The 17418-nt window shown below is 41.2% G+C and overlaps 1 protein-coding gene across 1 annotated transcript; it reads right to left on the bottom strand.

The window, feature by feature from the left end:
* Window positions 1-1521: 1521 nt before the first annotated feature.
* Window positions 1522-7021, bottom strand: LOC139702890 (speedy protein E4-like). The gene is made up of 6 exons (XM_071605443.1): window positions 6916-7021; window positions 6137-6367; window positions 5499-5557; window positions 4424-4509; window positions 3573-3741; window positions 1522-2171 (listed from the first exon to the last, which is right to left on the bottom strand). Exons 1-6 carry the CDS (start codon window positions 7019-7021, stop codon window positions 2112-2114), a joined length of 711 nt encoding a protein of 236 aa, XP_071461544.1. The 3' UTR covers window positions 1522-2111.
* Between the last annotated feature and the right edge of the window lie 10397 nt (window positions 7022-17418).

Genomic DNA, 17418 nt, shown 5'->3' with positions numbered 1-17418 from the left:
GTCCTCTGAAGGTGCTGCATCCTAAGGACATGACAGCTTTAATTCAAACTTTCCTAGACCTTCAGCCACGTGCCTCTTTTAGTCGGTGCCAATTTGTGTCCTTTTTCACATGACAAAACAGTAATTATAGGATTTGTGCTCTCTTAATCTCAGTGAGATGTTTTAGAGAATTATACAATAGGAATCCCCGAATATGCAGTCGTTGGTGAGAAGTGCCAGTAGCTTGGGAAACAGTTTACAGCTGGTTTCTGAAGACAGGGCAGTGTAGAGGGGGCCTCAACCTGCAGCATGTGACCTCCATGCAATTGATCAGCATCAGAATTGCATTGCACAGTGCTGGTCTTTAATGACTTTTTCCTTCAGCGAACTTTTACCTCTTCAGTTGCTCCACTCACCCAACCACCATTCCTCTTTTAACACATTCAACCAGTCTTAAGCTCATTTCATGCAGGTACTTTCCAGCCTCTTCACATCATCTCCACTTGCCTCTAACCCCACATCACATCTCATCACTGGCTCTGTTGCCACCTCTCTTTAGCTTTGTTTTTCTTCTGACACTTTGCTTCACCTGCTTCTTTCCACAGCTGCTCCCGTATTCTCTGAAGTTCCCATCTCCCAAGACGCTTGTCTGCAGTCATTCAGTGCCCACACTGTTAGCCCTTTCCTCTCTGTGCCTATCTATTTACCAGCTCGAGCTCTTCCTATCATCTCATTCTTCTCACAACTTGCCCTAGTACCTTCATTTCCCTTCACCAGTTTCTATTTCAACAAGACCCTTTGGGTTTCCTTCTGTTATGTAAAACTAGTAATAGATTGTGGAAAAGACTCAAACTGCGACTCCAGTAGCAAAGTCTACCATTCCCTGTGTGTCCCCATCCTTGGACCATTACCAGGAAGGCATCTCCTGTTGAGATGCCTCTTCTTGATTTTGGATTTAGATTGTTATACAGCTCTCCTAGAATTTTCTTTCACTCTTCTGTGTTGTCTCTCTCAATGTCCTCCCTGTGTTTCCTGCTTCCAGTCTCTAGTATAAAGTTCTGCAACCTTCTCTGTTGTTTTCAGACGTGAAAAATAATTGAGGTGTTTTCCCCCCACAGGTAAGAAATTTGGTCAATTAACAACAACCCTGTTAAACAATAGTAACATTTGTCAGCAAACAAACAATCCAGAATGTCATGATCAGATGCATCATTAAGGTAAGAAGATTCTCAACTTTATTCAGTTTCCCCACAAATGCTGTGCTCTTGAAAAGCATATAGCTCCCCCCCCAAAAAAAATGTACATAGCACATGTGTTCTCTTACAATACATACTTTAAAATGACAGAAAAACATGTCAAACCAAGTTAAATAACAGCAGCTTGATATTTACAATAATGATGATTGAACATCAAATGAAAATTTATATTTATAAGACTATGGGGTAATACCACTGAGGTTTAAAAGTAATAGATAAAATAGATAAAAAAGATTAAAAACTTCAGAGAAATAATTATATACACAAACCTGTTATAACACTCATCACAAAACTAATAAGAAACAACAATTTTCCAAACAACATATGTCTCAAAACAATTTAAAATAAACATAGTTCAAAATAAGCATTTATTATATATACTAAAACTATGATAATCCTATAAATAAATCATCTTCATGCTTGGTATCCTTAAGAGATGCTTGACCCAAGATGAATTAAAAGGAGAGGGTAAAAAGACAATTTACAGGGAAGTGAGATATTCATGGCTAAAGGACATTCACTTTAGACCAAGATCAGCCTTTCACCACTGCTGACATTTGGGCCCAATTTGTCTGGGTTAAGGATTTCTAGCACATCCTGTGTGATAAGCTGTTCTTTCTCAGGTGTGGCTGAGTAGCCTCATAGCACTCAGCACATATAGAAGCTCATCTGTGTGGTTGGGGTTTGAGACCATGAAGCTGACTTGGATTCAGTCTGTTTCACCATCTGCACACAGTGGCTATGAGTGGAGGTGTAAAGGAGTGGATCGAGAAGTTAGGTCCTTGAGCATCCTAAATAGACAATCAGTGACTCTGTCATAAGGCCAGAGATACAAAATTTTGATTCTCCCCTCAGGCCTCCATTCTTCCGGGTCTTCTAGGGAATAAGAGTGCGATCTCGGCCCCACACCCAGAGCTCGGGATCATAAGCTTGAATCTGAAAAGAAAAAGAGCCCCCCAAAAAGCTGATGAGTTTACAAGATATTGAGTGTTTTGAAGTCATGGTTAATCTATTTTCACATTCTTTAAAATTAGTTCACTTTGATTTGAGTCAGGAATTGTGGGGAAAAAACTATACACAATGCTACAATTTCTTCTTTCTAGTTACTATGATTCAGCAGTTTACAAATATCTTAAATAAAATGTTGAGAGGCTTGATTCTATTAACAGGTTCTGTCAGCTATCAAGGTGTAATTATTAGATTTATTTATCCTGGTGACAAATGAAGTAGCTATATATGGATATCACAACATTATTTTACTTATTACTAACATGGCTATATATTAGGAGCATATTATGTAAGATGTGGGACATCATATTTTCGGCTTTCTTTTCAATAAAAATTGAGTATATTTTCCCATTTTATATTAGACAACTAAATTATGCTACCTGTGTGGAAAATTTTGTAAAGATGCTTTGACAGAGACAGTGGTTTTGGTGTCCCATTGAATCAAATTTGGAAACTTGATTTTATCAAGAGACAGCTTTATCATTGTCTCTGATTTGAATAGAATAATGGTTTAATGTAGTGAAGTTTTTGCTTGAGTACATGAAAAAAACTTTTAAGTTACATGAATAATCACTGAAACCCTATTATAATTTTTACATGACTATAAGACTGGCAGATGAATAATTTTGGTATGATTTTTGTTTAAAACTAAAGAGTATATCTCAGTGTTCTAGTGTTCTAGACAAATAATTAAACTATAATTTTAGTTACATCCAAAGTAGAAATTAATTGTGTAAAAATTCTATGAATGAAAAAAATATTTCACTGTAAAATGTTCTGCTTTGTGAATAATTTTAGTCTAGTATAAAGATTCCTTTCATCTCATTTATCCACTTCCTTTAAAATAAACCATAGTTTACAATGGTTAGATCCATCTATACATAAATATATATTAAAGACCAAAGATACATATGGAAAAAAATCACTTGAATCTGCTTTATTAAACTGTAGTTCCCTTATTGCATAGAAATTGGACTTGTCTTTACACTTTTAATGTACTTTACTTTTCCTCAAGAAGTTCATTTTCTTGAAATGAGACTTTCTTTTATTACTTGAATCACTTATATATATCTGATAAATTTCCACTAAATTTTTGTTAGATGGTATACAGTAAATTGAGGTACACATTTTCTTCACTAACAAACCCCCGCCCCCCCCACACAAAAAAAACAAAAACAAAAAACTGAAGACTGCCCAGGAAATCCTTCCCTCCCTGCACAGCTGTCGGAGTTTTCTCCTCCCTAGAGCCCACCTGCAGCCACCCACCTCCCTGTGTCTCTCCAGTCAGCCCATCCCTCTCCCCCCACAAGCACACACAGCACCACCCACCTCCTCACACTCCTCCTTGGAAACCCGAGTGTTCCAGCCCATGGAGCAGATGAACTGATAGCGCAGTTTGTGGAACAGGGGACGCTGGGCATAGCTCTTCCCGTAGAGGAAATGAAAGATGTCTTGTTTAGGAGCCTGGTTGTCCTCCTCCATGTCATTGGCCAGGTAGCTGGGGAAAGAAACCAGGTTGCTCCTCAGCAACACAACCAGGAAAAGCCTCCCCTTGGAGTCAGCTTCTAAAAAAGGGACTCCCAGAGGACCATCTTCAGACAGGACTGCACCAGCCCTATTGTTACAGAGGACCATGCCTTGGTCCAGAGGTCTCTGCCAGACACACACCTTCTGAAGGACTCCAGCCTTTGTCTGGAAAGCAGTGAGCAACACTTGTGGAGGAGGCCTAAGAGGTGGTTGGATCCATCCTGGAAGGAATTTCAGGGGGTACATAGAATGCCACAAATGTGAGAAGACACATGTATGAAGGACCAGAGGGGAGCACCTTACACTGCACCTGTGCCAGGTTGGGAGTTGGGCATCTGTTTTAGAAATCCAGAGGCAGAAGACAGAACAGTGTAGATACAGGAAGGAAGATGTGTCTGCAACTCCAGTCTCTCTGCCAGGGACAGGATGTGCCCATGCTTTCCTCCACTCTTCTCAAGTTTCCTTTATTTTTTTAAAACTGGCTTTTAGGGAGCTTATGTGTTTGTTTTGAGTCAGGAATTGTGGGGAAAAAACTATACTACAATGCTACAATTTCTTCTACACAGAGTAAACCGGACAAACAGGCCAAAAGTAAAGGACAGTTTCTACCCTCCCAGGTAGTGAGTTCTGATTGATGGAGACCAAATACTTACAGGGCCAGAAAGAAGTGGATTCGTTGATACTGCCAGGAGAAGAGGCCAGCCCGGCTAAAATAAGCTATGACCATAGACAGGAGGTACTGATGGAGAGAGAGGAAAGACAGAGAGGTCACATCCTGGAACAGGAGGAAAGAGGGGACAGAGGAATGGAGGTCTGGGGTAGAGAGTGCCACTAAGATAAAGTAACCAAGTAAAGAGACCTGCTTCCTTGGGGAAGGACAAGAAGGACCAAGGTCAGTCGGAGCAGTCAGGGGGAGAGGAGGCCTAGATGTGCACTGGGCCAGCTCCGAGGTGACCTTTTGAGAGAAGGCATGTAGGTCAGCTGGGTGAGGAGGGTCTTGGGTAAGCTAAAGAATAGGAGATCCTAGGGAGAGCAAAGAGGAGAGGAGCCCAGAACCTCAGGTGGTATCAAGCAGAGAGGTGATAGACATGCAAGACTGTGGTCTCGGACTTGGAGCCCAAGCAACCCAAGCAGAAGCAAGGTCCACCTGTCCTCTCTGCAAAAAGCTGCTAGGCCCTGAAGGGAGATGTTGACAAGTTACAAAGGTGCCAGGACTTGGTACATCTTTTTGGCTGTATGCAGAGGCAGAGAGAAGGACCATGTGGAGCTTGTGTGTTTGTTTTGACTAGGGAATTGTGAGGGGGAAAAAAACTATACTACAATGCTATAATTTCTTCTATAGCCAATGCACTTTTCCAAAGTGCCCTGCTATGGCTGATCTCTCCCCCATGTCTGGAGGACTCAGAATGCATATACCTGAGAGACTATTAGATGATGGATGCTTACATTAGTTTAGACCTGACAAGGTCTCTGCTTGGGATCACAGAGCTTGGTTCCAATCATCCTGATTGCAGACATTATGACTCTAATAGATTTCCTCCTCCCTGAGGGGTGAGTAATGGGACCATGTTCACGGGGCTTCAATGGGTGAGAGAGAGCAGAGAGAACAGGACCTCCCTTGGAGAAGGTGTTGGCTTGGAGCCCAATAGAGGACCATAGGGTCAGAAAGCCCTTCCCACTCCAGGCTGTGCTGGATCAGTAACACTTCCCAGTGGAAAGCAACCTCACCTTGTCAGACACCCTCAGGTTCTTGTCCCAGGCCAGGAATCTTTTGACAACAGGATCCTCTGTGAACAGAACACTGGTGTTAGTTTGGAACCAGAAGGGGTTTCAATGGGTGATAGAGAGCAGAGAGAACAGGACCTCCCTTGGAGAAGGTGTGGGATTGGAGCCCAATAAAGGTGGATAGATAGAGGACAGGAACATTCCTTGGGCAAGTTGCTTTGACATGAGACCCACCCCCCCCCCCCCAGAGAAACAACTGAGTGAGGGTTTGGGTAACATCTGGATATCTATATGAATAAAAGCTTTGAGTAAACTGTGAAGGCTCATCATCACCCAAGAATATACCACCACCTCAGAATCAGAGAATTACTAGGTCATTTTCTCATGGAGGAGGAAATCTATTAGAGTCAAGATGTCTTCAATCAGGACAATTGGAACCAAGTTCTGTGATTCCAAGCAGAGACCTTGTCAGGTCTAATGTAAGCATCCATCATCTAAAAGTCTCTCAGGGAGATGGGTCCTGAGTCCTCCAAGAATGGGGATCTCAGGGATAGCAGGGCTCTTTGGAAAAGTGCAGTGGCTGTAAGTTCCTTGTTTGTGTAAAGAAAGGATTGGAGGGCACTACCTGGGTGTCTCCCTACCTAGAAGCCTCTTGAAAACCTCATGGTGTTCTGGTTGCACCAAGTCCATGCGCCGTTTTTTGAGTTTCATTTTGAGGCCACACAGTGACTCCACATCCCAGGGGTGATTTAGCTCACTTTCCAGATCCTCCAGCTCATCCTCAGATTCAGTGGAGGACTCTCTCTTTCTCTTTAGACCAGTGGTCTCAGGCAGGAGGCCAGATTCTACCCAGGGTGCAGAATCAAAAATCCCTGGGGAATCATCCTCCGAGTCTTCCTCAGATTCTGAGGTCCACTCTCTCTTCCTCAAGGACTGACATGGGAGGCAGGGTTTTACCCACAGAGCTGAGTAAAGGAAGCAGAGTCAAGCTCCTGTACTTGGAATTCAGCCTTTCATTATCTGATCCCAGTTCACCTCCCACACCCAAGACCTTCAACTGTTACCTTCTTCTGAGCTATTGTTCAACCTCTCCCCTTTGCTGATAAACATGTGCCCCTGATTCTCTTTACCAGTGTCCCATCTCCCTGTTCCTCAGAACTCTTCCTCATTACGGATACTTTCTTCCATGGGGGAGTGACCCTTTTTACATCTCCTCTACCTACTTCCTATGCTTAGATTTCATCTTCTAACCCAACTCCTTTCTCTACAGATTTTCCATCCATGTGGACTACCTTGTCCCATGGCAAGGAACTTTAGACTTCAAAAGTGGGCTCCCTAGTCTACCTTTCCTGGCTTCTCTACCCCTTCCTCCTCCTTACCAGTCATCATGTCAAATCAGTTCTCACTCTAGCTCTCTCACCTGATGGACCTGGGATCTCATCATCTACCACCACTTCCAGGTGGGTTTCTGAGGTGCTTGGCTGGGAAGGCGATTGCCCAGACTGGGAGATTTGTTGATCCTCCATAAGTTCTCCAATACTCTGTCTTCCTTTTACAAAACCTAGATTCTTACTAAGGCAAAGCCTTCTTCCAGAATTTGGTTGTATAGGAATCTGTTCGCTCTTCTCCAAACGGGAGAAACCAGGTGAAGAACAGTGCTGAGGACAAACTGTTGCCCACTGCACTGCCAGTGGTCCACAGAGTCTGTCCCTTCCAATCAGGAAGGTTGGAAGCCTCTGATGTCATCACTCATTCCAACCTGGCAACCAGTTTGAAGGAAAACACCTGTAACTGTCAGACTGGTGTGTGCACCTGTCCTAGAGTTCTAGAGGAGATGGTCTCTGCTGCTACTAATCCAAACTCTGTCCACCTTGCCAAATTACCCTATGGGTCTCTGACTCCTCCCTCTTTCACTTCTCTCTAGAATGTGGGTTCTTCTCTCCATTCTCAACACAACACATGTTAGATACCCTGCCTTTTAGCATTTCCATTTCAGAGCTTAGTGTGGAGGGAGAGGAAGGAGGATGGCAAGGAAGATGGAGAAGGGCAGAAATGACAAGACCTCCCAAGAAGGAGCTCAGTATATACAAAAGAACCCATGTACACTGAATTATCACTTGAAAAACCTAAATGGAAACACTCAATTTAGCAAATCTATTCCTCTAAGTGCCACTGGCCTTCACTGTTTTCAGAAATCTGTCGAGGCGACATACACTGTGCACTTAGGCATCTTTAACACAGGATTCCTTTTGAAAACATAAAATCATAGGAAATTCTACACATGCTCATACTCTTCACAGAGTGTCTCCACTTTCTGGGAGTCTATGGATCATCTCAAGTTAGCCTCTCATTTCCAATCAATCTCTCTCCAGTTTACATAGTATATTTGGGAGCAAAGATATTGCTCTTGATCTGGATATTTCACTGTCACCCATGTGCCCTATGGAAAATCTGTGAAAAAAGAAACAAATGGAAATTTTCCCATACAAGACAGAATATAGTATTTGCCCAGAAGATGGGAAGTGCAAGGGATGTGTCCCAGCACCCAGTGGAACTGGGGAGCTGCTTCCAAACATCTTAACTCAGCTCCTTTCCAGCTGGGCATTCAATCCATGTTTTTCTTTCTAGCCACAAAATGTGGTTAAATATGTAGAAAACTTACCATGTTAACCATTATGATGTGTAGAGGTGAGTGGTGTTGATTACATGCATGTCTCACTTAATAATGGAGATATATTCCTGAAAATGTGTTTCAGTATGATTCATCATTGCACAAACATTCTACAATGCTCTTACACCAACTGAGATGGCTACAGTCTTACTTATGCTATGTCATATTGTGGAACAAATTCGTGTATGTGGTGTATTTTCCCATCACTGGCCATAATGTCATCATGTGGGGCATGACTATAAATTTCTCTTGTGCATCCACCTCCATCATCCATCTGCAGAGCTTTTCCATCACCATAAGCAGACAGTCTTCACCCATGAAACACTAACTCCCACTTCTCCTCTTCACCTCCTACTGACCACCATTCTCATTTCTATCTCTATGAAATTGACAACCCTCAGTACCTTATCTGTGTTGAGGACTGGGAATTCATACAGTATGTGTCCCAGTGTGTCTGCCTTATTTTACTTTGTGCACTGTCCTCAAGATCCTACATTACTGGAGGATGGATCAGAATTTCCCTCTTTCTTAAGGCTGAATAACAGATGGGCAGACTCCATCTGTTGTCCATTTATTCATCCCTCCATGGGCATTGGGTTGTTTTCCACATTTAAGCCTGAAGTCTTTTATTTGCCATTATTATACCTCATTGACGGAAGCACACTTGTTATTCATGTTGTGCATGAGGTTTTATTTTGCATTTTAATATCTTACATGATTCTGATGATCCCATGCCAAACAAGAGTAAATGCAGGTTGATTCTTGTTATCTACTGAGAGTCAGTGTCAAACTTAATTGGCAGCCATGGATGTTCAGAGTTGAATGAGGATCCATCAACCTTCCAAGAAACCGTGAGTTCCTTGGCAGCTATTTCCCAAGCCTGAGCTGCCCCCTAAGTATCTCCCTGCTGGGGAAGGTCCTGGCAGTCAGGAAGCAAGTCCCATTGCTGTGGAAGACCAATTTCTCTGCTTATTCAGTTTCTAGTCATGATGCCTTTAAACATCAGAGGTGCTTGGGTCCTCCCACAACAAATAGAAAGTTCATATTCTCTTACAGTGGACAGCTTTCAAGTACATTCACATGCAACATGATAATTTTTCGGTCAATGATGGTCCATATATATGACGGAGGTCCCAAACAATGGTATAGCCTAGTGACTTAGGAGCCATCTTAGCTTCTGTAAATACACTCAGTGACTTGGCACAGTGACAAATTGCCCATCAGCACATTTTTCAGTCCTTATCTTACTGGTTAATGATGCACGAGTACATGAGAAGATTCTGTTCCCACTAAAATTCTCTTCCAGACCATAAGAAGTCCCAATTATTTTGGGACAGTAACACGACTAGTTTTTGTCTGATAGGTACCTTCACCTCTCCACTTCTCTTCTCTTCCTGTTGATGCAGTCGTATGCAGCAATGATGATAGTTATACTGGGAAGATAACAGAGTGAGTAGATCTGCTTTGCAAACACCAGCCTTTTTGCATAAGGTCAGAGGTAGGAATACTACAGTACAGTTTCTGGCCCTTGCCTCATAGATTCTAACTGGATGGACATGACAGTTTTCCAAATCTGTCTTTGGATTAGGTAGCAGGGATCCTAAAGAAGCTAAAATCAGGCTTGGTGGAGTAGAACGTGCATGTAACCTCAGAGGGTCCAGAGGCTGAAACAGGAGTCTTGTGAGTTCAGACCTAGCTTCAGCAACTTAGCAAGGCCCTAAGCAACTCAGCAAGGCCCTGTCTCTAAAGAAAATATAAAAAAGGGTTGGGGATGTGGCTCAGTGGTTGAGTGCCCCTGGGTTCTATCCCTGGTACCAAAAAAAGAAAAGAAGGTAAGAAAGAAAATAAAGGGAAAAAAGAAATAAAGAAGGAAAGAAAGCAATAAAGAAGAGGAAAGAAGGAAAGAGGGAGGGAGGGAGAAATTGAAACCACTATAGAAGAAAATAAAGAGGAAACATTTTTATGGGAAGGTGAGGTATGTTGAGGGCCTACCATGGGAGGGCTGTGGTAGTCCTCAAGTCCGCCACTGACGGGGACTATCTGAAGAATGCTGCAGTTGTCCTTGATGCTGGAAGTCCCTTGTTGAGCCTTGCAATTCACATGGATAGGAGCCTCCCAAGGAAGCCCTGCCACCTCTTACCCAGCAAGTTCTCCACACCTTGCCTGGTCTGCTCCTCTCCTTCCCTCCTCCCTGAGGAGTCAAAGTCTCTGGACCTGGAAGAGAAATACCTGTTCTGTGACTAATAGAACCAGTTTAAAGCCTTGGGAAAGAGAATGAGTGCTAAGGAGGATATTTGCCATAACTGCCAAACATGGATTCTCAGGGTTGAGATTTTCTGTCCCATATGAATCATGTTTAAAAAGAGGGAAAATATATGTAATATTGTAATGCCAGATTCGTGAGACCTCAATAGACCTCCAGGAGCTGAATCCGATGCAATCACACAAGAGTCTTTATTGCAAGCTCGAGCCTGGACTCACAACCGTTTCCGATGCAGCGTTCCCAGGAAGTGAGTCCTGATCCTTTGATCAGTGAGATTTTATAGGTTTTGGGGGGATACTCTATGCATCACAACATCACACAGCAAATCATTCCATACCATGGGAAAATCAAACAACAACTCTTAACATTGATTAGCACATCCACTGCAGGATCAAGTTGGGTAAGGGTGATGGGTTAGTGCAAGAGGGAGATTCCTTTGAATTGATTGGTTTAGGCCACAACAGGGGTATGTGCTAAACTACATGGTTTCTCAAATGTTATCAACCACTATAAACTACTGAGGGGTCATCTGGCATCCCAGGTATTTTCCCTGTCTCATGCTGATTGGTAGTTGCTAGGGGGTTGCTATGGGTCCTCACCTAGCCTGACTGAGTCAGGGACACCTGGCACCACAGATCTCTCCTGTTATTTACAGACAACAACTCAGCAGGGTTGGTATGTGCCTAGGAGTGCTCTGTGGGTTTTTCTAAGGACAAGGGTCACGCTTCCTTCCTTAGGACAGGCCTTGAGGTAGAGCTGGTTTCTCAAAAATGGAGTCACATCAGTTTCTCATTCCCCCCTTTGTCTGGAAACTTGGGGACCAATCATGGTTCCCTCATCTGGGGGTCTATATGGGCAAGCCCTACATCTTGGTAGGATTCTCCTTCTGGGTTTAGGGCTTGATATTGGGTATGCAGAACCATCATCTGAACTGTGTTTACTCTGTCCTTGATGAAAGCCACTAGCTTGTTCATAAGTGGTCCTACTAAGGTTGACACTAGGGTAATTTTAGAGTAAACAGTAACCCTCAGGGGACAGTCTTCAACTTACCAGACTCACTCAAAATTGGCCTCCTGACTCGATTTACCTATCTATACTGTCTATCTATTTCTGGCTTTATTCCCCCCTCTAATTTTAGGAACTCCTTATTGCTGTAAGGAGAAGGGGCGATGGTTCGTTCTGGCTGCTTCAGAGCTGAGAGGGGGCATTGAACGTGAGGGAGCTCGATGACGTGGGGGACGACGTTGGGGATGTGAGTTCCCTTTTAGAATTCAGTTTGGTTTGAAGTCTGGTTGGGGAAGAACAGGTTGTAAAGTCATCTGGGGATGGGTGTTTCTATGAGAGAAACAAAAAACATGAGTACTGAATAAATGTTGCAGCAACGAACATGTCATTGTATAGAAATTTCCTCACCAGGCTTTAACATCCCCAGTTATCAGGACTGTAAATATAACATTTAACTTTTAGTGTTACAGATGTCCTTCCTCATAAGATACAGTTTAATAATTTAATGTCATCTGCTCTTGCAAAATCTTTTTACTAGTATGACCTCTGTGTCTAATAGAGAAATCTTTAATTCTGTTACTTCGGGCTGTGTGATCATACTAGCAAACACCAAGCCTACTTGTGTAGGTTAGGAATATCTGTAGGCCTTAAACTAAAAACTACTCTGACAGTTTCTCTTGATAGTTTCTTTTGATAGCTATCAGGCATTCCTGCCTAATAATCTCTTCTGTAGCCTCCAGTCTTACTTATTCTTGGGGACTAACACAAGGTGTACACCTTAAGTTACATTTAACTATTATTATTATTTAAAATGCCCAGGAATAACTGTGTTTTGGTTTTAACTGTCTTTGCTAAGTGTTTAAGATGAAGCAGTCAAACTGACTTTTGTTTCTATCTATTGTTAACAGCTGAGTTTTCATGGGAATCCTGGGGGATCTTTGGAGCAGCTTCTCAGTTCTGCTAGTGCCATTTGCGCTAGGATGGGTCCAGGTCTTGCTTGACTATGTGGCTTCCCTTGGAAGCATCAGGGATGTCTCTCTTCTCTGATGACCCTCCTCTTCATAGCAAATGCACTGATTGGCTTTCTGTTCTCCAGTGGTCTCACTAATCTCCCTGATCGGGAGGTTATGTGGCCCAGAGTTGCAAAGCTCTTTAGAGAAGTCCCCTGTTCCCTGGATTCAGACTGACTCAGAGGGAAAGAGCCAGACATTGGTTTTCTTGGCCCTTTTAATTTAACTTTAATTTTAAATCTTAAACACCCAGCAAATCAATCTCACCAGAGTACTGGGCTTTAATGTCTATCTCTCTATCCTGTAGGTGACAACTTATTATCTTAAATTAACCCAGGTCGTGTGTTCTTAAAGCAGTACCTCTGCAAAACATTAACAAGCAATCTTTAGACCGTTTATAAGAAAACTACAAAATAAAATTAACAAGAGTAAAAACTTATTTAGTTTGTGAAATAGTTACCTTGAACTTTGGCAGAGTTATACATTATATCCCCTGTTTGAGATCCTAGTAATCTTGACAAAAGCCAACTTTTGGACACAACTTTAAATGTACTGAAATCTGGCTTACTTCTTTCATAGTCATTCTCACATGTAGTAAAATGGGACACAGAGCCTTATCTCAGGTAAGGCTGGGCTCTTCATAAATCTTAAGTAAAGTACTGTAGTTCTGAAGCTGATCTTTGTTTTTTAAACATCATTTTACAAAGTTTACATAAATTGTTGCTCAATTTACATGAATATTAGCTAACACAATATAATATCACATCTAAAACATGAATTAAAGAAAGGCTGAAAGCTTTTAACCTTTTGTAGAAAAGTATCAAAGTACTTTTGTATTACAATATTAACCTTTACACAGATAAGGTTCTCATTAACTTAAAAATACATTTAAATTGCACCTCAGTGTAAAAAGTAGCATAAAACTTTACATAACTTATTGATAACAGGTCCAGTTATAGAACATCAAATGATATAAATAAATCTCCAATATGTCTTTTCTTTTAAGCCTAAAATTACCTTACAGCTTTAGAACACCAGCTTAATATAATGTTCTTTTAAAGCTTCTACCTTACAGCCTTGTACACCTGGAAGATCTGAACACATTAATAGCACCACAGTTACATTGATGTTTTTATATTAACCAAATTTACCTTTTAAAGAAATAACATGGTACAATTCTCTAAAATAACAGTTCTTGTTTAACCAGATATTTAATCCCTTTAAGATTACTTGCTCTAGAAACAAGAAACAAAACTTAATAAGCACAATGTTATGGATAAACTAATGTTTTAAGAAGTCTTTGTCCTTTTAACATATGATTGGTTGTAAAAACAAACTTACACGGACCTTCTTTATCACTTACTTAAACTCTCTTATTTATTTCATCACATAAAGACTTTCTTATCAGGAACATTTTTTTCCTTTTATTAAATATGATTTCCATACCTAGAACCTTCTAATTTCTCATTTCCATCTGTTAACCTCCTTTTCTGTTCACATTTTGAAACAATCCTTGTAAATTTCTGAATTTAGGCAGATTATTTCATTTTAATAAAAAGAAATATTTGATTTTACTTATAGTATTCTTAATTGAAACAGTTGAAACTTTGGGGCCTTTATATAAAGCAATCTTTTATAAACCCTTGTATCTAGACTCACATCTGTTTACCATTTCATGAAAACACAATGTCTAAGTATCAGGGATGACAAAGCAACTTTATACCTTTTTTCTTCATTTACCAACTTACAAAAACATCAATAATGTTACCCAGTGCAATTCAAGGAGTTAAGAGTACTCAATGGTATATTTAACATTTAGCATTTTAACCTTGTTAATCAATCAGATATCTAACAAAAGTACTCATAAATGAGTAATCCCATGTCAAATATACTTTACTTATTTTATCAAAATATCAGACAAGTGTATTGAACAGTGTTAGCCATTTCTTCCTTGTTGAAGAAAAGTCCTAGAACCAGAGCATATCAGGCATTTCATAGACATCAACATTTTATTTTTTTTTTTTAACACCTAGGAAAACTTGTAAGCTTAATTTTATAGACATTATTATTTTCATATGTTTACCCAATTTAAATTGAACCATTTAAATCATGTGAATCAAAGATATTTGGATCCATGTTTTAAAATTTCATGAGCACTCCTCATATATCTGCCAATTTTCATGTCATGTGCATGATATATGGACATACGCACATACAGACATACAACACATAACACAAGTGTGCACACATAATACAATAGTAAAGGCCTTGTAGCTTTTCGCAGATGAAATCTCCATTGCAATGTTTAAAAACTCCACAGTTGATCAAAAATAGAACTGATCAGAAAAACATTAACCTAGATCTGTAGGATCAAAATCATGAGCTCAAAAAATACAGAATGTAAGAAAAAGCAAGAGTCCTAGAAAAAAATGACCGGCCAGTAATTAGAAAGTACCATACAATTTACTTTTTTGGTTTAGTCTAGTTTGAGTTCAGGTAAAAAGACACCTTTACTTTTTTTTTTCCTTGAGCCTCAGATCAGTCTCCTACTGAGCTCGTAGGCTTCTTCAATTTGCATTTCAACTCAACATAAGTCCTGGCTGAGGTCTGGAAGGAGCAGGGAAAACTGCTATTCTCAGCAGAAACCTCATGCCTAAGGCATTTTAACCTTAAGTCATAATTTTCAGGTTTTGGATGTTGAAAATTATGATACAAGTTTAAGATACAATTCACAAAATTTCATACCTTTACATCTTGTTTTGCCAAAGGAAAATTTTTTCCTACACTAGAAAAACTTGCTCACACAAAACTGAAAATAGGATCTTACTTGATAATATAAAAACTACCATCCGAAGAAATCCCTTCAGGATCATTAAGCCACTTCCTTCACTCTGAAGTTCCTATAGTAGTATTAAGTTACAAAAGAGAACCCCACACTACCATCTATATCCAAAATTAAGCTTTAAAAATTCCCAAGACTGTTGCTATTCAGTTTCATTCCAATATGCCAGACCAACCCCCAATCCAACACTTTCCTTCCCTAAACACTGAGGGGAACAGATACCATACCATGATTTACTATCCTTGCCCAAATTAATAATGCACTGGTACACCCAGTGAAATCTTCCCAGGCTACCCAATTCAAAAATTGGTGAAAAAACTGAATGATTGGGAGTTACTTGCCAATTTGGAAGTAGAGTTCTTTAGTTTTCCATCCTAAGTATTTAAGTTCTCTGGCATGAATTATCTGAAATCATAAACTAAACAATTACCTAAACCTAACTTTTAACTGCAAGATTGTGCAATGCTTCAAAAACCCATTCAGATACCAGATTGTTACAATAAAACGTCATCTTTTAGACACACATTCAGCCAAGATCATTCCCTAGAAACAACCTAATATCAACACATGACTGCATTCAGTGTCCTTATTTTTTTTTTAAGTAGACAGAGGTAGAGTAATCCTTACAGTGCAGGGAAGGAAGGCAGGAGCTCCCCGAAGCAAAAGGGGCTTTGGCAGCTGCTGGGAGTCCCTCAGTCCCTCCTTTTACTTACAGGATTAGCTCCTCTGGTTCGGTCTGACCCCAGGTACCAGGCATGCTCCATATCTCCTAACATTCCAGTAGTCAGCTCTCAAAAAGTTCATTTTAATCCTCTGCATGCAGTTGTTTGGAGTGCTAGGCTTCCCCAAGAAAGTGGGGCGGGGGTTCCTCTAGAGTCCCCTCTGGAGTGTCAAAATTTGTAACTGAAAGTTCAGTTCCTGTCCTCGAAGCCAATTAATGTCAATTTGATAATGAGAACAGGGTTTTGAGAAAAAGAAAAAGGGAGATACCAAAGTTCTTGTATCCCCAGCAGGCATTTCCCTATGCAGTGGGTACACTCAAGCCAACTAGGGGAAGAAAATAAAACATTGTTTCCATAATCCTGTTTAACAAAGGGGGGGTAAAGCTTATCAAAGTTCTTTAAAACACAGCTCAAAGGGGTGTAAGAGGTGAGAACAGAAAATCTGGCGGTTCTATTGACTTTTGGTCCCTTTCAGGGAAGCAGGAGAAGCATACCAGGGATATTTTCAGGCTAAAATTTAGCTCAAGTTACTTCCACACATCTAAGGCAGATCAGAACTTGGGATACTGCATCTGTCCAAAGTAAAACAATGCCATCACACTTAACTGAGACACAGACAAAAAACCAAAACACAGATTCTCTTTTCATATTGCAGACAAAAATGGAAGTAGGTGTCCCCCTCAGATTGGGGGAGTATCCCCCTTAGATTGGGTCTGATGACCCCAGATCGACGACAACAGAAGTGGGGTGCTGGCCCCAAGCCAACTGCAGCCTTCCCCTCAGACAAACAGATTGGGGAAGTATCCCCCCTCTGATGACCCCAGATTGGGGGAGTATCCCCCTCAGATTGGGGTCTGGAATGTTTCCCAGGAGCCCTTGCCTATGACAAGGCCAGTTGCCAGCCCAGAATTCAGATTCTATGGGCCATAATCAGAACAAAGCAGACAACTGACACACGAATAACAAACAAGACTCACCAGTGTTAGACTCTCAGGTTCGGGGGTCCTGAGGTCTGGGGGATCCTGGACGAGCCCCCAGATGTAATGCCAGATTCATGGGACCCCAGTAGACCTCCAGGAGCTGAGTCCGATGCAGTCACATAAGAGTCTTTATTGTGAGCTCCAGCCTGGACTCACAACCGTTCCCGATGCAGGGGTCCCAGGGAATGAGTCCCGGTCCTCTGATTGGTGAGATTTTATAGGTTTTGGGGGGGGGGATACTCTATGCATCACAACATCACACAGCAAATCATTCCATACCGTGGGAAAATCAAACAACAACTTTTAACATTGATTAGCACATTCACTGGCAGGATCAAGTTGGGTAGGGGTGATGGGTTAGTACAAGAGGGGGATTCCTTTGAATTGATTGGTTTAGGCCATGATGGGGGTACGTGCTAAACTACATGGT

This window comes from Marmota flaviventris, chromosome 19, assembly GCF_047511675.1.
Source record: "Marmota flaviventris isolate mMarFla1 chromosome 19, mMarFla1.hap1, whole genome shotgun sequence".
Lineage (NCBI taxonomy): Eukaryota > Metazoa > Chordata > Mammalia > Rodentia > Sciuridae > Marmota > Marmota flaviventris.
Note: the sequence above shows the minus strand (reverse complement) of the source record. Positions and strands in the feature narration are given on the sequence as shown.